This window comes from Mercenaria mercenaria, chromosome 1 (genome assembly GCF_021730395.1).
Source record: "Mercenaria mercenaria strain notata chromosome 1, MADL_Memer_1, whole genome shotgun sequence".
Lineage (NCBI taxonomy): Eukaryota > Metazoa > Mollusca > Bivalvia > Venerida > Veneridae > Mercenaria > Mercenaria mercenaria.
The window spans coordinates 67,319,950-67,344,475 of record NC_069361.1 but is presented as its reverse complement, the minus strand read 5'-3'; the positions used below and the strand labels follow the sequence as shown (position 1 = coordinate 67,344,475).

The window sequence follows — 24,526 nt, the reverse complement described above, 5'->3', positions numbered from 1 at the left end:
ACTGCATTTCTAAAACGTTCCTCATGAGGAAAAATACATTCCTACAAGATACAGAACATAGATGATTCCCTGTGAGAAAAAAAAAACCTACACGATAAGGAACCTAGCGGATGTACAGATGATCCGAGATAGAAGCCTTTTACAATACCGCCACCGATAACTTACCTATGACAAAAAATTAAAGTCAAAACTTTGTTTTGATGTGTTTTAAGTGGTACTCCCACATTGTGGGTCATATTGCAACATTCCAGCTTTAATGGTGGAAATACATGCAAGATGCTACTCCAGATATTATTTCAGGCAAAGACAGGTATCTTAGCAGTAGAACTAATCTTCCAGAAGCCTGTTTGATATCTTCCTCAGATGAGAGATAAACAAAGTCCTCTTTTTTTCTTTTTTGTGAGGGGGGGGGGTGTTTAATGTCACACTGACAAAATTTTAGATCATACAATTCCAGCTTTAAATGGTGGAGGAAGTCCCCACTTCTTTCTTCCAGCATTGTTTCAGGCAAAACAGTACACTAGTGTAGAACCAACAACCTTACATAAACCCCCCTTGATTTCATTAACCCTTAGCCTGCTGCAGGCGAATTTAACAGCCTTTGCAAACAGCTTTGAACCAGATCAGACGCCGATTAAATCGGCGTCTGATCAGGTTCCAAGCTGTTTGCTACTCTGACAATATTTCTTCCAATTTTGGAGCAAATTGAATGAACTTTACAATTTTAGCAGACGACATTTCCAACAGACGACAATTTATCTAGCATGCTAAAGGTTAAAAGAAAGAATTCTAAATCCTAAAGGAGGTTTCCAACCCAAAGTGGTGAGAGGCAAGAGATTCAAAGTTAGCAACCTTAAGCACTCAGCCACAGTGGCCCTTAAACCCACAGCTGAAAGGTGCAATTAACCAACTATGTCCTGGATGACTCCACCAAGTAATCCCAAAACATTTACGTTTCTATGATTTTGCTGTTGGAAGTTCACTTAAAGGTGAAGGTTCACAGTGATGATTGGTCTAAGATCATTCATCCTCCAAAGCATGTGTGGAAGATGTCCATTACTTGAGGAAATCAGGTTTGCACTACTAAGAAATTAAGAAACTAACCGAAAAACTTTTGAAAATTTCTTTACACCAAACAATCTTACCAGTGGTATAGTTTTAGTTGTCAATATTCCGAAACACCTGGGTGTATCCTCTGGAGCATTGAGTTTTCTCCCCCTGGTGTTCTGATCTTCAGTAATAGGTCCAGTAAGTTCCATGTCTATTATGTACAGGTAACACGGGGTTTCTGCTTCTGGTACTGTCAGCTGTAGGGCAGTTGCTACCTGTAAAAACAAAATGATCAATTAAAAATCTCTCAATGCCAGCAATTTTTCCAAATCTACAAGTAATATAACAATTATAACCTTCATCAGACATTTTCAACATGAGATATGTAGCTGTTACATTATAACACTGATCATAACTGTATAGAAGTTTTACTGCCATCAGAACATACATGGGATCAAGTATTCCACAACAGCCACCAGAGGACAGCAACACTGGACTATTCAAGAGCCATGTCAATTGAATGAATGTAAAGTTGAAAATGTCTGGTCATCACAGTGAATAGGAGTGTGAAGTTTTCACTTATTCCCGTAAGTGGGTACTGAGATACCAGCTTACATGCAAAAACTTAACCAAATTGGGATGCCAGCATGGACGTCCACTTATAAGGGAGTCCAATAGCTCTATCATATTCTCCGAATAGTCGAGTTAAAAAGTAACTGATAAAATCGCAATTATTTTACTTTTTTTCACTAATCTGCTACTTCATAATTAATGCAGTATTTGCATGTGATCTGATTCAACTGATTATGCTTATTTTCAAGAAATAGATCTGTGTATGTTATTTATTATTCAAACATTACAAAGAATAAAATAATGACATTACAAAACTGGAGCTTGATCTGATAATAGCCTTAAAATGTTTGCCAGCCCTGTCTTCACAGTCCTAACCGGCTAAATAAGGAAACTAACTTTTTCATATTAATACTGTTTATGTTAGGTGGTCCCTGATCTGACATATGTATGAAAGCTAACTTTTTTACAATTATACTGTTTACATTTAAAGTAGCCTTTTACACGCATTCTGTTTACGTTTGATAGTCCTTGGTCTGACCTACATTAGAAAACTAACCTTTTTACAATAATACTGTTGAAGTTTGATAGCCCCATGTTTGGCCTATGTAAACAAAACTAACCTTTTACAATAATACTGTTTACATTTGATAGCCCCACAGCTGACCTATGTAAGAAAACTAACCTTTTTACAATAATACTGTTTACGTTTGGTGGTCCCTGGTCTGGCCTACTTAAGAAAACTAACCTTTTTACAATAATACTGTTTACGTTTGGTGGCCCTGGTCTGGCCTATGTAAGAAAACTAATCTTTTTACAATAATACTGTTTACGTTTGGTGGCCCTGGTCTGGCCTATGTAAGAAAACTAACCTTTTTACAATAATACTGTTTACGATTGGTGGCCCTGGTCTGGCCTATGTAAGAAAACTAACCTTTTTACAGTAATACTGTTTACATTTGGTGGCCCTGGTCTGGCCTATGTAAGAAAACTAACCCTTTTACAATAATACTGTTTACGTTTGGTGGCCCCTGGTCTGGCCTACGTAAGAAAACTAACCTTTTTACAATAATATTGTTTACGTTTGGTGGCCCTGGTCTGACCTAGGTAAAGAAAACTAACCTTTTTACAATAATACTGTTTACGTTTGGTGGTCCCTGGTCTGGCCTCCCCTAGATGATCCTCTTCTTCCTCCCAGATATCTTCATCCTCGTCTCTCTCAAACATTTCCTTTCCTACAGGCATCAAGTTGTCATCTAATTCTCCTGAACAAATGAAACAAGCTACATTGATTTCAACTGTTGTTACTGACTGAATAATATTTGTGATGGTTGTATTTTTGCTAAAAACTCATCACATGCAAAAACTGAAACAGTCACATTATCTCCAAAAGAATAACCAGCTTTGAAATATATTGAAAAAACTCAATAAAGCTTATAGCTTGTTGTCTATCAAAAGGCAAAGTAAATAAGATACTAAATCTATATAGTCTAGTACATAAATTTACAAATACTTGTTCCACTTTTTTGTCGGTAAAACGTCACACAGACACAATTATAAGTCATATTGCGAATTCCCAGCTTTTCACGGTGGAGGAAGACCCCCAGGTATCCCTCCTGGCATTATTTCATCACAGGTGTGGACCTGGGTAGAACCATCAACCTTCCGTTAACCAGCTGAATGGCTTCCTCACATGAAGAATTCCATGCCCCAAGCATGTTACACAAAAAATCATTTTTCACAAGAATTAATACAAAACTTTTTGGATGTATAATCAGACACAGGTACTTGTACAATATCAACTGTCATTGTACTGTAGCAAAAAAAAAAAATTGTACATGCAAAATCACTCGATCACCTTGCTTATGTAAAATTTAAGAAACGGTACGGAAATCATACTGTGTATAAAATCTAGAATTTCAATAAAACAGAACAAATACGGTTTATTCATTTTGCTCAGGTAAATCTTAAATGATAATTGTTGAAACGGATCAGGGGTCTTGTGGTTAAAGTGCTCTCAACTTAACCTGAAGACCATGTGTTCGCGCCCAACTGCTGTCATGACTGAACCTTCTCGTGTGGCATCAGAGAACTGAATAATTGGATAACATTTAACACAATCGTGCTAATATTGAATAAGTTGACACCTAACAAGAGCTGTCAGAGGACAGCAATGCTCGACTATTCAACAGCCTTGTCGATTGAATGAATACGGAAGTCGAAAAAGGGGCATAGTTTAGTAAAAAAGCAAAATAGGGTTATGGAACCTGCATAGTGCTAATCAGCTCATGACAGTGGACAAGTGTGTGAAGTTTCAATCCATTCCCATTAGTGGGAACTGAGATACCAGCTTACATATAAGAATTTAACCAAAAACTCCTAAGGTGAAAAAGGGACATAATTTTGTAAAATGCGAAGTTGAGTTATTGACCCTTTGCACTGCAAGTCATATCATGACATCGAACAGGTGTGTGAAGTTTCAATCCTTTCCCATTAGTGGATACTGAGATACCAGCTTACATACAAAAACTTAACCAAAAACTCCTAAGTTGAAAAAGGGACATAATTTTGTAAAAAAGCAAAATAAAGTTATGGGACATGCTTTGTGCATGTCAGATCATGACAATGAACAAGTGTGTGAAGTTTCAATCCATTCCAATTAGTGAGTACTGAGATACCAGCTTACATACAAAACCTTAACCAAAAATTTCTAAGTCAAAAAAGGGGCATAATTTTGTAAAAAGGCAAAATAGAGTTATGTAACCTGTGCAGTGTAAGTCAGTTTATCACAGTGAATAAGTGTGTGAAGTTTCAATCCATTCCCACAAGTGGTTGCTGAGATACCAGCTTACATACAAAAACTTAACCAAACTGGGACGCGGACGCTGACGCATGGGCAAGTCCAATAGCTCTACTATTCTATGAAAAGTCGAGCTAAAAAGTAAACGCATCAATTCTTTATTCATGCTAAACTATAGATGTTAAAGCTATACCTTGTTTATGTAAAATCTTACACATCTTCAATGCCACAGCTTGTTTTGCTCTCAGTTTTGTTCCCATGGGAACCCCCTAAATGAAACAGAAATTAAAAAAAAGAAACTGTTCTGTTGTATATAAGAGTGTAGACAAATGCTTGCAAATGGAAACACAATTTTGGCTGCATTTTCCTTTCTGCATTTTTGGAAGTGCTAACAGGAAATATTACACATTATGTTATATAAATATAAGAACACCTTCACTTCAAACTTGTAGAAAGTTAGGCAAAAATATAAGATAATCCAAATTACATCCTCCACTAAAAAGTTTATAGGAAGTCTGAGGCATAAACAGAATATTACTTAAACTACCTTATCCACTGACGAGTTTATTGGAAGCTCAAGGCATAAACAGAAAATTACCTGAACTGCCTCCTTTACTGGAGAGTTTATAGGAAGTCTTAGGGATGCTGTGTACACATTCTTTCCATTCTGCTCCTCCTCTGTTATTGTACAAGCCGGTGTAAGATGGGTGAAGGCATCACTGGGTAATTTTGCACAGTATCTGTAACATATTTCCACAAAGAAAAGTAACACCTTACTCAGTGTAAAATGGATGTCTAAATGACCAATCTCCTGATTAAGACATTCATTAAGAATAATCGATACCAAAATCAAATAGCTTTTATCATATTTCCATAGAAAACAAGTGAATGAAGTATTGCCATGCAATACAAAGTCCCCTACTGGAAGGCACCTAATTTTTTCTACTGCAGTATAACATAATGAACTGATATCTGTCAATGATGTATAAACAATATTGTACTACATATACAATGTGTTATAACATTATAACAACACACTTGAATTAAAATGTGCATATATAAAAACCCACAGTTGTTTTCATATTGAATTTTTTTTTTGGCTGATTATAAAAATGTTATCATGTAAGTTATCAATAGTAACAACAAAGGGAAATTAATCTTTAAAAAAAAAAAAAAAATAAAATAATAATAATATAAGTCCACAAGAAACTCTTTACCAGGTAGAGATAGGTCAAAATACACCTAAAAATTGGATGTAACATGCATGCTGTACCACAGAAAAGTGGTCTCGATTTTTCTCTACCGCCAGTAATAAAAAAGTTACAATAAAATCTATTTATAGTAACAACAAAGGGACGTAATTCTAAAAACCAGGGAGCCTCATGGTGGTGAACATTTGGTCCAAGTTACATCAAAATCCCTCCATGCATGAAGAAGAAATGTTCCGTACAAAGTCATTCTTGAATTTGACCTTTGACCTCTAAATATGACCTTGACCTTAGATCTAGGGACCTGGTTCTTGCGCATGACATGTTGTCTCATCCAGGGGAATATTTGTGCCAACTGATATCTAAATCCTGCTTTGCATGACAAAGTTATAGACCGGACAGGAAAAAAATCCTCTTGACCTTTGATCTCAAAGTGTGACCTTGACCTTTAAGCTAGGGTACTGGGTGTTGCACATGACATGTCGTCTCATCATGGGAAACATTTGTGCCAAGTAATATTAAAATCCCTTCATGGATGACAGAGTTATGGACGGGACAGGAAAAAAACTCTGTTGACCTTTGACTCCCAATTGTGACCTTGACCTTTGAGCTAGGGGTCTGGGATTTGCGCATGACACATCGTCTCATCATGGGGAACACTTGTGCTAAGTGATATTAAAATCCCTTAATGAATGTCAGAGTTATGGACCGGACACGAAACAGACCCTGTACATGCTATGTTAACATTTGACTGCTAAGTGTGACCTTGACCTTTGAGCTAGGGGTCTGAAAGTTGTGCATGACACATCGCCTTATTATGAGGTACATTTGTGCCAAGTAATATTAAAATCCCTTCATGGATGGGAGAGTTATGGACCGGACAGGAAAAAAGCCTTGTTGACCTTTGACCTCCAATTGTGACCTTGACCTTTAAGCTAGGGCTCCAGGTTTTGCGCATGACACGTCGTCTCCTCATGTGGAACATTTGTGCCGAGTAATATTAAAATCTCTTCATGGATGGGAGAGTTATGGACCGGACAGGAAAAAAGCCCTGTTGACCTTTGACCTCCAATTGTGACCTCGACCTTTGAGCTAGGGGTCCGGGATTTGCGCATGGCACATCACCTCATCATGGGGAACATTTGTGCCAAGTAATACTAAAATCCCTTCAAGGATGGGAGAGTTGTGGACCGGACAGGAAAAAAGCCCTGTTGACCTTTGACCTCCTATTGTGACCTTGACCTTTGAGCTAGGGGTCCGGGTTTTGCGCATGACACTTCGTCTCATCATGGGGAACATTTGTGCCAAGTAATATTAAAATCCCTTCATGGAAAGAGTTATGGACCGGACACAAAATTGCGGACGGACGGAATGACGGAAAGACGGAATGACGGAAAAGAGCATTCCTGTAGTCACCAAAACTGGTTTTCAACCAGTAGGGGACTAATAACATTATAGTTAAAAGACTTACCTATTAACCAACATGATAGACGAGTCTAATGTCACTTTCAAATCACTCCACCCTCCAGCAGGTATAAACGGCTCTACCTGTGTATCACAATCACATCCTGAATCTTGACTCGTCTCCTCGTCTGGGACTCTCCTGCTTCTCCTGATTAACACCTAAAAAAATTTGCATATGCCTTAAAGGTACTTTACTCATTCAGATATATTTCATGTAATACATCCATGGTTTATTAATACTATCTTACATAATAATAAATGAAACAAAAAGATATTGTGTTATCAAATTTTGCTACAATCTAAACTAAATGTCTACCGGTATATGTGAAGTTGCAAAAAAACATGTGGAAAATCTTCAAACCAAGAATATAAACATAAACTCTAACTGACTTACATTGTCTGTGCTAACAAAAAGAAAGGTTTTTTTAACTATGTTTGTCACCAAAACATGAGAAATATCGATATTACATCAGGAAGGACTTTAAACAGGGCCATACAAGACACATTTAGATCTAGTTTCTGTAACTTCAACCAAATTGTTTAAGAGGCGATGTCATTTGAAGAACTGACAACAGATGGTCAACTGACAGCGAGTAATTGCAACAGCTCACCTTGAGCTAAAAAACGGACACAAAACTCCAGACAAAATATGCATAACTACCGGTATTTAATGTTGATGTATTCCAAGTTTCATTTGAAATATTTTAATTGGACTATTAGAGGAAATTCGAAATCCAAAAAGACCAATAACTCCAGAGAGATAAAGTCCCAAAGAAATGTGCAAGTTCATGTTGATGTATACACCAAGTCTAAATTCAACTGGATGGAAACTTTAAGAGTTGAGTGCACAAGAAAGTGTGATGGACAGACAGACAGTTCAAACAATACATGCCTCCCGAATTTCCGACACTGGTGACATAAAAATTTATATAATCTGTAAGACAGACCAACCTTTTCAATCTCATGGTATGTTTTGAGCTCAGTCATAAACTCATCATAATGCTCTCCTTCAATGAGAATGATATACTCTGCATCTCTTGCCCTAGCTCGACCCTATGAAATACAAGTAGTTATTTTTTGATGAACAAATCTGATGAGTATCAGGCAATATTAGGTTACTACATTTAGTCACTGCATAGAGTAAGTTTTTCATTTGCACTCACTGTTCTGTCCGAACAGAAGGAGTAATTCATTACCATATATATACTGTCTCAATACAAGCACATTCTGCATTGCTGAATGAATAATCATCAGACTGAAACATGTACATTTGAATGCCTGTATGAACTCTGATACATAATAGGTTATGAGGGCGTGTTATATAAACTTAAATAATCATATTAATTGTATAACAAAAAAATTACTTATCAAATTATTACCTTGGAATGACTGTATGACTTGTACGTTTTCGGAACATCAAACCTAACAACAAAGTTGCACTTCGGAACATCTACGCCTTCTTCAAGAACATTTGTTGAGACAAGAAGATTCAACTCCTGCATTCGAAACTTTCTTAAAGTATCTTCCTGTTTTTTGTAAAGTTTCTCTTTCTTTGACGATTTATTTCCCGTTAAGTGACTGCTTTTTACAAAACATAGTCCCTCATCCCAAGCACATGCTTCCTCGATGAATTTATTGAGAGCAAATGCCTCATGTTGGTGATTTACAAATACAACCCCACAGAGGTTTTTGTCTTCATCCAGCGAGAATGGATCAGATTTGTTTTCATCTTCTGGACTCACTTTTTTAATCGCGACATGTATTTGTTTCGAACCTGGTGACTTACTTCCGCCATCCTCTTCACCATCATTCTCAGAGAAATCGGAATCATCCGACATGTCTGTATCACTGCCAATGTTACCTTCACTATCCAAATCTTCGCTAATTATTACAAAATCAGTCTGTGGTTTGTACCTACGAAGCGAATCCATCAACTCTGCAACTTTTGGAGTGGAGTATGTCAACAGATCATCGAGCGAATATTCACACTGTTTAAAATGTTCTTCAAATACCTTAGACACCATGCGTAAATTTGTAGCACCTATTTTGAGAAACTTTTTATGCATCGCCACAAACTCTTTCTGTTTTTCTATCTTTTCAATCTGAGTAACAAGTTGATCAGCAAGGCATGCTGCACACCAGGGTCCAAGTTGTGTCAAAATATTATGGCATTCAATCAAAGCAGCTTTAGGAATCAGACGTGGGTCTCTGTTATCAAGATCTTCATTTATATCAATATTGCATTCTTCGAGAAATTCTATTGCATTTTCAAGTATATTATACAGTTCAACATTAAGACCCGTAGTGTCTTCATAATCATTACATTCTATTAAACGCTCCGTAGGCCTTATACCATACCTCTCTGGTATAACCAAGGACGATGTTTCAGCCACTGAGAGTAGAGCATTTTCAAGGGAGTTAATCAAGTTACCTAGAAGTTCAGGGTTCTGGAACTTGCCATCGAGTATATTAGAAGTGAGACCGAGAATCCGTGGTCTGAATTTCTCATCTGCGGTCTTATATATGTCCATAATTTCTGTATATGGGTGAGGTTTTAATATAAGATGGCAGTCATCCAGAATCAGCAGGTTAACCATATCCATGGTAACAACACCATCTTTTAGTAAATGGAGAAATACTGAGCCTGTCAATATAAATGCCTCCGACCTGAAAATATAATTCATTACATAAAATTTCATGGATATCAAAAAAATAATGTTTCTTATATATCTGATATGTTTCATTGCAGCCAAAGACTGTTAACAGAAAACCAAGACTCTATAGAGTAATTAAATTAATGAGCCACACCATGAGAAAACCAACATAGTGCATTTGCGACCAGCATTGATCCAGACCAGCCTGCGCATTCGCATACTGTTCGCTAATGGTTTCTCTAATTGCAGTAGGGTTTGAAAGCTAACAATATGGATCCTGACCAGACTGCGTGGATGCGCAGGCTAGTCTGGATCCATGTTGGTTGCAAATGCACTATGTTGGTTTTCTTATGGTGCTGCTCAGATATACTTTTGCACAACAGAAATACCGTAACGTAATTCTGTTTATTGGATGTAAATTCTATTTACTGGGTGTAAATTCTGTTTACAAGGTGACAATTTCTGGCACTTCATTTAAAATGAGTTTTATTGATCATAAAATCATAATATAGATATCTAAAATGAACAATAAAAGAATCACACAAGCAATAAACGGCAATAAAATTTATTAGTTAATACAAGAATTTTGACCAAAAAAAATTCATACACTTGCAAAAGATCGCTTTTCCAATCTTCTCTAACACTCACCTACTTACCTTATCCCGCCACCTACTGTGTAATCATTAATGTTCGTGGGGGACTAATTTTCGTGGATGAGTCAATCCACGAAATTTAATTGAAAAACGAACAAGTAAAATTCCCATTCGTTTTATGTTCAAAAGTTGAAATCCACAAATTCATATCCCCTCGAAATTGCCATTTTGACCAAAACATCGAATTTTTCTGCCCACGAAATTAAATGATTTTACAGTACTGACAAAGTCATTCTTCTGACATGTGCATAAAGTCTAAAAAGAGAATTTAATGAAAACTCAGTAATAAGACATTATAAACTTACTCTGAGATTTCTGACTGCCATTTTGCCTTTGACCACTTTGCAATACCTTGTTGTTCTGTATATGCGCTCACTGTGAAGTCTATGGGATGCTGAACAGCCAAACTCCTGTGTCTTACACAGTCATCTACATAATAACATATGTCACACATTTTCAAATTGCCTATTACACACACTGCATAGCAACTGCGGACTAATACATATAAATGAATTTCATTTTCTTTTGGGTTTATAGAAGCACCAACTACTTGAGGTAACTTTGAGGTGCAATGGTGTTACATCAAAATACATGGAATTGACAACCGCTCTTAAAAAATGAACCGCACCATGAGAAAACCAACATAGTGTGTTGTCAAGATCCATGCTGTTTGCTAACAGTTTTTCTAATTGCAATAGGCTTTGAAAGCAAACAGCATGGATCCTGACCAGACTGCACGGATGCACAGGCTGGTCTGGATCCATGATGGTCGCAAACGCACTATGTTGGTTTTCTCATGGTGCAGCTCAAATAATACTACAGAACTGTTTTACAGCAGTATGAGGTACAAATCTGAACAAATTTAAGCAAATTTCTATAAAATATTTAGTTTACATCTTAATTCTTAAGAGAAACTACATGGCTTATAAAAGTACAAATGTAGTATGAAAAGGCCAGAACTTCTCCAGCAAAATATAACATGCTGCTATTTTCTCTAGATATTCAGTTTTTATTTTCTTTATTTTTGTTGGGTTTAACATCGGACTGACAAAACTTAGGTTATACTGCGACTTTCTAATTTCAGTAGAAATTCATAGAGTTATCTGCAAGTACTGTTATAAGATCATCCTGAACTGCGATGAACAAACATACTATCCAATAGACTGGTTTTAAACTTTTTGTAAGTGACGGCTGCCTCACAAGCAGTGGTAAAGGTAGCCAACTTCATATGAGCCGCGCCATGGGAAAACCAACATAGTGGCATGCGCATCCGCGCAGTCTGGTCAGGATCCATGCTGTTCGCTTTCAAAGCCTATTACAATAAGAGAAACAGTTAGTGAACAGCATGGATCCTGACCAGACTGCACGGTTGCGCAGGCTGGTCTGGATCCATGCTGGTCACAAAGCCAATATGTTGGTTTTCTCATGGCGCGGCTCATATCATCTGCTCTTCAAACATCACCTCAGTAGGTCCTATCCCTGCTGTGGTCATCATATGATATCATACGAAGAAGCCATCAACCTGGCTTTTGCCAAGGTCAGTAGTTATACATATGTGCCCAGAATAAATCCATAAGAGGGACATCTGGCGTTTTCTTCATGAATTAAAAAAGGGCATGATAATCACTGTATAACCTGATCAGACTTAGTGTAATTAGAAACCTGACAAATTGTAATTGTTAATGGCACCTTTGCTTCTATCACTTTAGATTAACCCTTACCCTGCTAAATTTCTAAAAATGTACTTGTTCATCTTTCAATTTGGACAGTACCATTAACTGTTAAAAGGGGTGTTTACCAAAAAGATACTGACTGAATGGCGAACAGTGCAGACCATGATCAGCTTGCACGGATGTGCAGACTGATCTTGGTCTGCACTGGTCGCAAAGGCAAGAATCACTTGCCGCTAGCAGGCTAAGGATTAATAAAAATATTTCCCTACCTGAATCTACAATGAAGAATGTTCTTTTCCCCCCATCCTTCAAAGGCTTTCTTATGTCTTGAGCCATCTCCTTCATCAACATGACTGCGATAAACATACGTCCAGTGGAGGACCCCATACACACTACAGTATTCCGCTCAAGTGCTGAGTCCAGTAACTCAACCTAAAAAACAGTTTCTTTTGTTGTTTACATAATCATGACCATACTTCTGTAACAGTCTCAATATATACCTACATGTAGGTCAGTTTATCTACTTATTTCAAAAGAAAAATGGTTAAGAAATAATAACATTATATCCTAAAAAGTGACTTGCTGATAAATAAAAGTAATTGTTTTAAGTTCATATGCAAAGGAATTATATCAGGAGGATGCAGCCAAAATTTTTGAAGCAAATGTTTCCCTTTAATTTGAAAATGCCAAATAAATCCCTTTTTAGGGGAACCTAGCCACATTCCCCTCGAAATGATGGATGAAACCCTGTAACTTCAATCAAAGCAATATAGGCCTGGTACATCTGCAGAGAAAATGAGACCTTTCTTAAATTGTGACAAGATTAGAATCTGTACCTGATATGTCCTGGGTGTGAAGGTATCACGTGGTATGTCCTCATTTCTAAGATGCCTTGGGAGCCTTTTTGAAGTACTCCTACTTCCCATCTGAAACAGATATTTTGTTTTTAATCTTTGCAACATTTTTGCACACAGTCACTTCCGAGATTGAACATTATCTTAATCTATCATGATCCAAAGTTGCTCAGCTGACCTTGATCATTTGACCAATGTATGCCCAAAGGTATGACTTTTGACCCTGACCTTGAAGCAAGCCATCCAGAACATGCCCTCTGCATGTCGTCTTGTCACCACATGACATCCCCCTGTTTCATAGTAAGAATGAAATGTATACATTTTTTTCATGAGTCACGCAGCATTAAGTAAAAAATTCAAATTCTGTATCCAAGAGTGAAAGACATTCGATCTTACAATGAAACAAGCAAAAATGAAATGACAAGGTCAAATTCCTACTGCTTTAAATCATTTCAATTATATTCTACTGTCATAGTTCAAGAAACAACTGAAAAAACATAAAATAAATGATGTATCATGAAAGGTGACATCAACTGAGTTATAACCTGATTTTTCTATGTCTTGCTCTGGCTAGACATGTAGTAAGGGGTTAAGCAAATCCCTGACAAGCAAAATGTAGTGCTTGATGAACAACAAAATGGACTGATAGCAAGGAGGCAAAACATATAACAAAAGCAAAAAAAGAGCACCGCAATGCAGAGCAATATACGTCCGAAGGTATGACTTTTGACCCCTAAGTGTGACCTTGACCTTGAAGCGAGCCATCCAGAACATGCGCTCTGCACATTGTCTTGTTGTGTTGACATTTGTGTCAAGTTTCTTCGAAATCCTTTAACTTAAGGGGTTCAGGTATGACCTTTGACCCCTAAGTGTGACCTTGACCTTGAAGCAAGCCATCCAGAAGATGCGCTCTGCACATCGTCTTGATGTGGTGAACATTGGTGCCAAGTTTCTTTAAATTCCTTCAAGCAGTTCAAGAGTTACAGAGCGGACACGAAACAAAGTCATATGACCTTTGACATCTAAGTATGACCTTAACCTTGAAGGGAGCCATCCGAAACATGCTTTGCACTTCGTCTTGATGTGGTGAACATTTGTGTCAAGTTTCTTCAAAATCCTTCAAGGGGTTACAGAGTGGACATGAAATTGCTAACGGACGGACAGATGGACGGTCACCAGCATCATAACATAATACAATGTATGTCCCTTCGGGCATATAAAAAGAAGACATCAGTGACACAGAAGGCATACATTCAGTGCAGACACCATGAGGTTTCACAATCTTTTTGATAATGTTGGGGAAACAGAGAGCAGTTTGTTTGAAGAATAGCTTTACCCGGACTAGCTGAAGAACTCAACCAGCTCACCTGCAGTCACTGCAAACCAAACAACCGAATGTCAAAGATAACATTTGGACTTAACCCCATCATGTTACAACCATAGCAAAGTAGAAGACACTAATCATTATCTCAGCCATTGTAAGAAGTATAAGTAAACCAGAAAAAACTAGAAAATGCTTTTGTAAAAAAGCGAATGTCTCCCCCAATGCAAAGTCCTATCGGCAAGAAGTCAATAGGGGTCAGGAGCAAAAGTCAAAGAGACACTGATGGTTGGCTGCAGTAGGGATCATCTACTTGGCATGTCCAATCATCCCGCTAAATTTCAACACTCTTGGCCTAGTAGTTCTCAAGTCACTGTTCAGGCTTCTGTGACCTTGACCTTTGATCAAGTGACCTCAAAATAAATAGGGGTCATCTACTCTGCAAGTCCAATCATCCTATTAAGTTTCAACATTGTAGGTCAAGTGGTTCTCAAGTTATTTCCAAAAAATGATTTTACATGAACAGGCCACTGTGGCCTTGACCTTTAATAGACTGACCCCAAAATCAATAGGGGTCATCTACTCTGCATGTTCAATCATCCTATGAAGTTTCAACATTCTGGTCAAGTGGTTCTCAAGTTATTGATCGGAACTGGTTATCAATGTTCAGGCCCCTGTGACCTTGACCTTTAATGGAGTGACCCCAAAAACAATAGGGGTCATTTATTGTGCATGAACAATCATCATATGAAGTTTCAACATTCTGGGTCGAGAGGTTCTCAAGTTATTGATTGGAAATGGTTTTGCATGTTCAGGCCCCTGTGGCCTTGACCTTTAACAGAGTGACCCTAAAATCATTAGGGGTCATCTACTCTGTATGACCAATCATCCTATGAAATTTCATCATTCTGGGTCAAGTGGTTCTCAAGTTACTGACCGGAAATGGTTTTCAATGTTCAGGCCCCTGTGACCTTGACCTTTCACAGAGTGACCTCAAAATCGTTAGGGGTCATCTACTCTGCATGACTAATCAGCCTATTAAGTTTCAACATTCTGGGTCAAGTGGTTCTCAAGTTACTGACCGGAAATGGTTTTCAATGTTCAGGCCTCTGTGACCTTGACCTTTAATGGAGTGACCCCAAAATCGATAGGGGTCATCTACTTTGCATGTACAATCATCCTATGAAGTTTCAACATTCTGGGTCAAGTGGTTCTCTAGTTATTGATCGGAAATGGTTTTCCATGTTCAGGCCCCTGTGACCTTGACCTTTGACAGAGTGACCCAAAATCAATAGGGGTCATCTACTCTTCATGACCAATCATCCTATGAAGTTTCAACATTCTGGGTCAAGTGGTTCTCAAGTTACTGACCGGAAATGGTTTTCAATGTTCAGGCCCCTGTGACCTTGACCTTTAATGGAGTGACCCCAAAATCGATAGGGGTCATCTACTCTGCATGTACAATCATCCTATGAAGTTTCAACATTCTGGGTCAAGTGCTTCTCTAGTTATTGATCGGAAATGGTTTTCCATGTTCAGGCCCCTGTGGCCTTGACCTTTGACAGAGTGACCCCAAAATCAATAGGGGTCATCTACTCTTCATGACCAATCATCCTATGAAGTTTCAACATTCTGGGTCAAGTGGTTCTCAAGTTACTGACCGGAAATGGTTTTCAATGTTTGGGCCCCTGTGACCTTGACCTTTAATGGAGTGACCACAAAATCGATAGGGGTCATCTACTTTGCATGTACAATCATCCTATGAAGTTTCAACATTCTGGATCAAGTGCTTCTCTAGTTATTGATCGGAAATGGTTTTCCATGTTCAGGCCCCTGTGACCTTGACCTTTCACAGAGTGACCCCAAAATCAAAAGGGGTCATCTACTCTTCATGACCAATCATCCTATGAAGTTTCAACATTCTGGGTCAAGTGGTTCTCAAGTTACTGACCGGAAATGGTTTTCAATGTTCGGGCCCCTGTGACCTTGACCTTTAATGGAGTGACCCCAAAATCGATAGGGGTCATCTACTTTGCATGTACAATCATCCTATGAAATTTCAACATTCTGGGTCAAGTGGTTCTCTAGTTATTGATCGGAAATGGTTTTCAATGTTCGGGCCCCTGTGACCTTGACCTTTGACGGAGTGACCCCAAAAACAATAGGGGTCGTCTACTCCATCAGCCCTATAACCCTATGAAGTTTGAAGGTTCTAGGTCAAATGGTTCTCCAGTTATTGCTCGGAAATGAAGTGTGACGTACGGACGGACGGACGGAAGGACGGACGGACAGACGGATGGACAGGGCAAAAACAATATGTCTCCTGGGGGAGACATAATATAGCTCATTTATTAGAAGAAAAAATGAAGACATACTGGAATTTCATTATAGGTATGAAAAGGACAAGGGTAAGTATTTCAACATTTGTATATTATAAGAGGTGCATATATCTTGATTTATTTCAATAATTTAATTTTAGCATCATACAGTTTAAGTAAAAATTTTACGTACAAGTATTACTGTATACAGTACATATAGAAGTAGAATATGATAACCTAAGATGAATATTAGTCTACACATAAGGGTAGCAACGGTTGAGCACCGAAGTTAATAGGCCACAAATCAGCATCGCAGAAGAAAGAACAACAAGAATTAACAATATTAACAGACACTTCATTTTTCAAAAACATTTCAATGCATTATTCTTTGAATCATCAGAAGCGTTTTGCAGCTTTAATATTTTATCAAACTTAATTAAGAAAAGACTATATATTTATTGCAATTTAAAAATGTTTTAATCCCATGTTCTGTCACTTGCTGTTACTTTTCAGCTCTAAGTAAGAATATACGCTAACAGATATTGAAATGCTCTGAAGACCATAATAAAATAGACTAAATAAATTAATTATATAATAACTATGTCTAAACTGGATAGAAGTTATGCAAATGTAAGAGAAAGATTCTGAACTAACAAGTTGTGTCATCTCCCTTGACTTTCTCCTTTGATATTGACACAAAAATAACACGAAGACCAAATCATTCTCACAATTTTTCTTGTAGAGTATACCATATCATGATAGAAAAGACTTTATAACACTGGAGTTCCAGTGCCAGTGGGCATGCAAAGTTTGACACATTTAATTAAGACAATGCAACAGTTTTGCGTTGTGCATAATGCCTCAGTGATATAAATTGTATGTCAAATTGTTTTGCATCTTGTCATATTGTATTGTGTCTAACTTACTAGATTAAGGCAGAGTTATATGCCTCAGCCTTAACAAAGTGATACTTTGACTAAAGTAAACCAAAGAATTATAAAATACAATTTTTTTATAGTTCTTTGAGTAAACTCATGACCACAGACACTTGGGGTCTGGAACCCCAACCCCTCCAGCCCAAACTACTACGCACCTGTATATATTTTTATCATCATCATTGTATATCTAGACACAGACTGTTATCACAAAAGCAATATTAAACTTATTTGAACTAATATGAAAATATATATAATCTCCCACTAGCTTAAAAATATACAAGATATAAATGTTCGCCAGAAATATTTTGCACACCCACCTTGAAAAATCATCTCATGTTTACTATTTTTGCAACTTTCCTATAGAATTTTGATGTTCTTCAGTACAGTACATATTTTTCTGCAAGAAGATATTCACGATACAGGGCACTCGTTTGGCCATTTTTGGGGCCGAATATGGGTACCATTCCTCTCATAAAATAATATGTTTTTTTCCCCTTTCTCAGAAGAAAATTCCCCTGATAACAGGTGTTTGACACAACTATATATGAACTCTCTTTCAAGTTGTATTATAGTGCCTCTAAGGAAGAATACTGCTTCAATATAGTTACATTAGTTAACAAGAGCTGTCAGTTGACAGCGCGCTCGTCTATTCTCAGTGCTTGATAGTATAATATAAGCTATGAGTAAAACTTTAACATTACAATAAGCATATTCTAAGTCGAAAAGGGGCCATAATTCAGTCAAAATGCTTGATAGAGTTGCCTCCTCCATTTTACAGACTGGGGTCATGATGGTTAACAAGTATGCAAAATATCAAAGCAATATCTCAATGGACTTTGAAAATATTTGGGGTGGTATGCAAACTTTAACATTACAATAAGCATATTCTAAGTCGAAAAGGGGCCATAATTCAGTCAAAATGCTTGATAGAGTTGTCTGCTCCTGTTAACGGAATGGGGTTATGAAGTATGCAAAATAGGAAAGCAATATCTCAATGGACTTTGAAAACATTTGGGGTGGTACGCTAACGCTCACGCCGGGGCGAGTAGGATAGCTCCCCTATTCTTCGAATTGTCGAGCTAAAAATGATTGAAAACAGTATTAATAACTTTGAAAAGCAGTAACATATATATGGCTAAAAACTTCCCCTTTTTGTCTTAAAAAAACGAAAAATTCCCCTTTCTAAGGGTATGGGTACCTGTCCCCAAAAGTTGTCTAGTGCCCTGCGATAGTACTGGATTTTCAGTGCTGTCAACGAAATACGCGGTAAATATTACAATTTTGAAAAATTCTGTTCCATTTACAAAATCTTTTGACTACGTAAGCTGTGGCTTCTGGCTTTGTACGATAAATAAACACTGCGTAATGAATGTGGGAACCAGCTGGTTCCAGTATTCACTGCGCAAAAAAATATTTACCATACGAAGCCGGCAGCCATAGCTGACGTAGTCGAAAGAATTTGTAAATGGAGCGAATTTTTTGACAATTGCAGAATTCCTCGCGTATTCTGTTGACAGCACTGAAAATCCAGTACTATCGTGAATATCATCTTGCAGAAAAATATGTACTGTACTGAAGAACATCAAAATTCTATGGGAAAGTTGCAAAAATAGTAAACATGAGATGATTTTTCAAGGTGGGTGTGCGAAATATTTCTGGCGAACATTTATATCTTGTGTATTTTTAAGCTAGTGGGAGATTATATATATTTTCATATTAGTTCAAATAAGTATAATACTGCTTTTGTGATTATAGTCTGTGTCTGGATATACAATGATGATGATAAAAATATATACAGGTGCGTAGTGGGTTCCAGACCCCAAGTGTCTGTGCTCATGACTCTTGACAGGTACTGTACTGAGGTAGTAAAATTGTGAAGATTGAAAATAATTCATAAATGCAATACAAACCCTTCTCATATATGCCATTGTTTATTTTAATGTGATCTTAAATGTTCAAAAAAGTCATTTTTGTTTTCTTGTCTCAAATCCGTAACAGTGAAGGCGAAATTTACAGTCGCACCGGAAGAATATGTTTGCGGTGAAAGCAAGGATATCGCTTTGTATCAACTTATACGGAAGATAACAGTATCAACTTGTAAGGTAGCACGTCATGTGGTACATTTAAGCTCCGCCTTATAGTGTATGAGGACGGAGGTATATTTCGGCCCATCATGTAATTCTGCGGTACATTGTTAAAAAAATTGTAAACATATTTTTTTTATGATTTGATAAAGGATCTGATAATGAAAACAAAACATTTGCAACTGTATTAGATTAAAATATTTATTTTTTGTTAAATACATTTGTCTTACAATTTAAAACATCAAATATCAATTTTCTTCAAATTCACTCCACAGCCTTGAAGACTCAAATGATTTGAAAGGTAAGGCATAATTATGTGTGACTAGAAGTAGACCAAACGTTTAAACATACGAGACAGACCTGCCTTAGAGGTTGATAACGAATAGAAAGGGTGTTGTGTGTGTGCGTGCGTGTGTGTGTATGTGCACCTAATACTTTTGGTTTCACACAAGCGATTTTGTACTGTTTCAGATATGTTCCAGTTGCTTTATTTCAACTGGAAATCGACCCGTTTTTTAGTTGGCTTTTTCGTTTAAAGACTTACGTTGTACAGCTTGTGTTAGCGCATCTACTTTAAAGGGTTAATGCGCCATAAATGTCTAATTAATAACTAAAAGTAACTATTTTGACAAACTAAAAATTTGGGGGACATCTTGTAGCGTATCTGTCTGAAAGGCTGGTTTTTGTATAAGCATTCTTTGTTACCACTAAAATGGAAACTTGACAATTTAATTTCTTCGATTCCTCTCTTAAATGTGGATTTTAACAGAACTTTGGACGTGTAATTAATTTTAAAACTATCACACCATATGTTATGAAATCTTTGTAGCAAATTTGCCTTAAAGGTTGATATTCATAATGAACAGTACAATAGCTTAATAGTAAAAATTATCACGATCTTCATGTTCGCTCAACAGCCTTGATTTAAACTCAAATCTGAAACTATTGGGATGAGCATGACTTCAATATCAAATGCAAGCGTTGTACATTCAGTTCAGCTTTTTCTGCCTTAAAGGTTGATACGTCACTTGCATCCATTTTATGTTTAAGTAGGGGAAATGTCTGTTACTCAACAATCGAATTTTTACAGCATAATGTCTAATTAATTTCGAAAATATCAAATTTTTAAAAATTTCTTTTTATAACAAATCTGATTTAAAGGGTTTTGATACGCCAAAATGCATATATATTACGGTATAATGGTAAAGTTCTGCTCAACAACCTTGATTTAAATAGCAGAAAGGGTAATTAATTTCAAAAATGATTTCAAACATGTTTACACTAACCGTTTTAAAAATATTTGTCGCAAATCTCCCTTAAAGGTTCATACGCCATTTTGCATTAAAACAAAGGTTTTCAAGCAGATTGTTTTCATTTTTCTTCTTCATTTTTTAACGAACAATCTTGATTTGCACAGTAAAGCTTAAACCCGTAGCAGAAAAAGCATTAGCATATAAAGTGCCAACTTTAAAAGGGTCTGTTTAGCATTTTTACCGTATAGGCTGATATTTACCGGATAGGTTGTACGCCATAAAACATCAAGATGAAGACATTTGTTTTAGCCACATCTGCGCTGTTTGTCTTAATTTAAACAAAAATATCATAGTTTATGCAGACAAACGTTTTAAAACGTTGAGAAAAAAACCCATTTAGTATAGACTGTGTGGCATATCTACCGTACGGTTGATATTTACCGAAATAGGTTGATACCCCTTTAAAAACGTTCAGATGAAGACTGTATCAGCAAATTTCCGCTCTTTGATTTCAGTTTTAACTTAAATATATACTTTTATGTACCAAAACGTTGTGAACATGAGAAAAATATCTAGTACAGGCATATCTACCGTATAGGTTTGATACCTGCCTTATAGGTTGATACGCCATAATACGTCAAGATGAAGACTACAGTAGCCAAACTTCCGCTGTTTGCCTTTCGTTTAACTGAAATATCTTAATTTATGTAGCAAAACATTTCGTACATAGCAGAAAAATAAATAGTATAGCCTTTACAGCATATCTACCGTATAGGTTGATACCTACCGTATAAGTTTGATATCTTCCGTATAGGTTGATACGCGATTATACGTCTAGAGGATGCCTTTTATAGTCAAATTTGAGCTGTTTGACTTAAGTATAACTTAATATCTTAACTTATGCAGAAGGGGCCTCCGTGGCCGAGTGGTTAAGGTCGCTGACTTCAAATCACTTGTCCCTCATCGATGTGGGTTCGAGCCTCACTCGGGGCGTTGAATTCTTCATGTGAGGAAGCCATCCAGCTGGCTTACGGAAGGTCGGTGGTTCTACCCAGGTGCCCGCTCGTGATGAAATAATGCACGGAGGGGCACCTGGGGTCTTCCTCCACCATTAAAAAAGCTGGAAAGTCGCCATATGACCTATCATGTGTCGGTGCGACGTTAAATCAAAAAAATAAAAAAATAAATAACTTATGCAGAGAAACAATTAAAACATTGCGGAAAAAATATATTTCAGTCATTATTGCCTATCTACCTTACAGGTTGATAGCTACCGTATAGGTTGATACGCCATAAAACGTTCAGATGAAGACTTTATTAGCAAAATTTACGCTCTTTGATTTCAGTTTAACTTAAATATATAATTTTATGTCCCAAAAACCGTTGTGAACATGAGAAAAATATCTAGTACAGGCATATTTTCCCGTATAGGTTGATATCTGCCTTATAGGTGATACGCCATTAAAACGTCAAGATGAAGAATACAGTACCCAAACTTTCGCTGTTTGCCTTTCGTTTAACGAAAATCTTAATTTATGTAGCAAAACATTTCGTACATAGCAGAAAAATAAATAGTAAGCATTTACAGCATATCTCCCGTATAGGTTGTACCTACCGTATAAGTTGATATCTTCCGTATAGGTTGATATGCGTTATGCGTTAGAGGATGCATTTTTATGGTCAAATTTGCGCTGTTTGTCTTAAGAAAAACTTAACTTCTGAACTTATGCAGCAAACTTTGCAGAAAAAAACTATGTGGTCTTTATGGCATATCTCCCGGGTATGGTTGTGCCTACCGTAAAGGTTGATGTCTACCGAATAGGTTGATAGCCATAACACGTCTAGATGAAGACTTTAGTGGAAAATTTTGCGTTTGGTTTGTCTTCAGTTAAACTGAACTATTTTAAATTCATGTAGAAAAACGTTTCAAACATAGTAGAAAAAAAAACTAGTACAGTATTTTTAGAAAACTACCGTATAGGTTGATATTTTTCCGTATAGGTTGATACGCGATTAAACGTCTAGGGATGCTTTTGTGGTCAAATTCGCGCTGTTTGCTTAAGAATTCTTAATTTCGTAATTATGCAGCAAAACATAGCAGAAAAATAACTAGTGTGGTCTTATGGCTTATCTACCGTATAGGTTGATGCCTATCGTAAAGGTTGATGTCTACCGTATAGGTGATAAGCCATAACACGTCCAGATGAAGACTTTAGTGGAAAATTTGCGCTGTTTGTCTTCAGTTAAACTGGAAACTATCTTATTTAAATGTAGGAAAACGTTTCAAAATAGCAGAAAAATAACTAGTACAGTATTTATAGCACATTTACCGTATAGGTTGATATCTTCCGTATAGGTTGAAAACGCGATTATGCGTCTAGAGATGCTTTTTTTTGTGGTCAAATTCGCGCTGTTTGTCTTAAGAATCACTTAATTTCTTAACTTAGCGCAAACATAGCAGAAAAATAACTAGTGCGGTCTTTATGGCATATCTACCGTAAGGTTGATGCCTACCGTAAAGGTTGATGTCTACCGTATAGGTTGTAAGCCATAACACGCCGATGAAGACTTAGTGGAAAAAAAATGCGCTGTTTGTCTTCGGGTTTAACTGAACTATTTTTAATTCTGTAGAAAAACGTTTTCAAACTTAGCAGAAAAATAACTAGTACAGTATTTATAGCACATCTACGTATAGGTTGATACCTTCCGTATAGGTTGATACGCGATTAAACGTCTAAAGGATGCATTTTGTGGTCAAATTCGCGCTGTTTGTCTTAAGAATTACTGAATTTCGTAACTTATAAAGCAAATCATAGCAGAAAAATAACATAGTCGGTCTTAGGCATATCTCCCGTATAGGTTATGCCTACCGTAAAGGTTGATGTCTACCGTTTTAGGTTGATAAGCCATAACACGCCCCAGATTGAAGACTTTAGTGGAAAAATGTGCGCTTTTTGTTTTCAGTTTAACTAAACTTCTTAATTCATTTTGGAAAACGTTTTAAACATAGAAAAAATAACTAGTCTGTATTATAGCACATCTACCGTATAGGTTGATATCTTCCGTATAGGTTGATACGCGATTAAACGTCTAGAGGATGCATTTTGTGGTCAAATTCGCGCTGTTTGTCTTAAGAATCACCTAATTTCGTAACATATGAAAGCAAAACATAGCAGAAAAATAACTAGTGGGGGTCTTTATGCCATTTTCTACCGTATAGGTTGATGCCTACCGTAAAGGTTGATGTCTACCGTATAGTTGATAAGCCATAACACGTCCAGATGAAGACTTAGTGGAAAAAAAATGCGCTGTTTGTCTTCAGTTTAACTGAACTATTTTTAATTCATGTAAAAAAAAACGTTTCAAAAAAAAGCAGAAAAATAACTAGTACGGGTATTTTAGAACAACTACCGTATAGGTTGATATCTTCCGTATAGGTTGATACGCGATTTTAAACGTCTAGAGGATGCATTTTGTGGTCAAATTCGCGCTTTTTGTCTTAGGAATTATTTAAATTTCGAAAACTTATCCCAGCAAAACAAGCAAAAAAATTTAACTAGTGCGGTCTTTAGGGCATATCTACCGTATGGTTGATGCCTACCGTAAAGGTTGATGTCTACCGTATGGGTTTGATAAGCCATAACACGTCCAGATGAAGACTTTAGTGGAAAAATTGCGCTGTTTGT

At 36.9% G+C, this 24,526-nt stretch overlaps 1 protein-coding gene across 1 annotated transcript in view; it reads right to left on the bottom strand.

Moving 5' to 3' along the window:
• The window catches only part of LOC123535112 (endoribonuclease Dicer-like), a 32,670-nt gene extending 13,146 nt beyond the window's left edge, over positions 1–19,524 (bottom strand). The window contains exons 1-11 of the mRNA XM_053549974.1: positions 19,414–19,524; positions 12,909–12,998; positions 12,342–12,504; positions 10,705–10,828; positions 8,472–9,759; positions 8,044–8,145; positions 7,100–7,251; positions 5,019–5,160; positions 4,614–4,689; positions 2,743–2,885; positions 1,146–1,325 (exon numbers count right to left, since the gene is read on the bottom strand). Coding sequence (XP_053405949.1) covers positions 1,146–1,325; positions 2,743–2,885; positions 4,614–4,689; positions 5,019–5,160; positions 7,100–7,251; positions 8,044–8,145; positions 8,472–9,759; positions 10,705–10,828; positions 12,342–12,504; positions 12,909–12,998; positions 19,414–19,431 — 2,478 coding nt within the window. The 5' untranslated portion in view covers positions 19,432–19,524. The remainder of the gene's footprint in view (positions 1–1,145; positions 1,326–2,742; positions 2,886–4,613; positions 4,690–5,018; positions 5,161–7,099; positions 7,252–8,043; positions 8,146–8,471; positions 9,760–10,704; positions 10,829–12,341; positions 12,505–12,908; positions 12,999–19,413) is intronic.
• Positions 19,525–24,526: the final 5,002 nt, after the last annotated feature.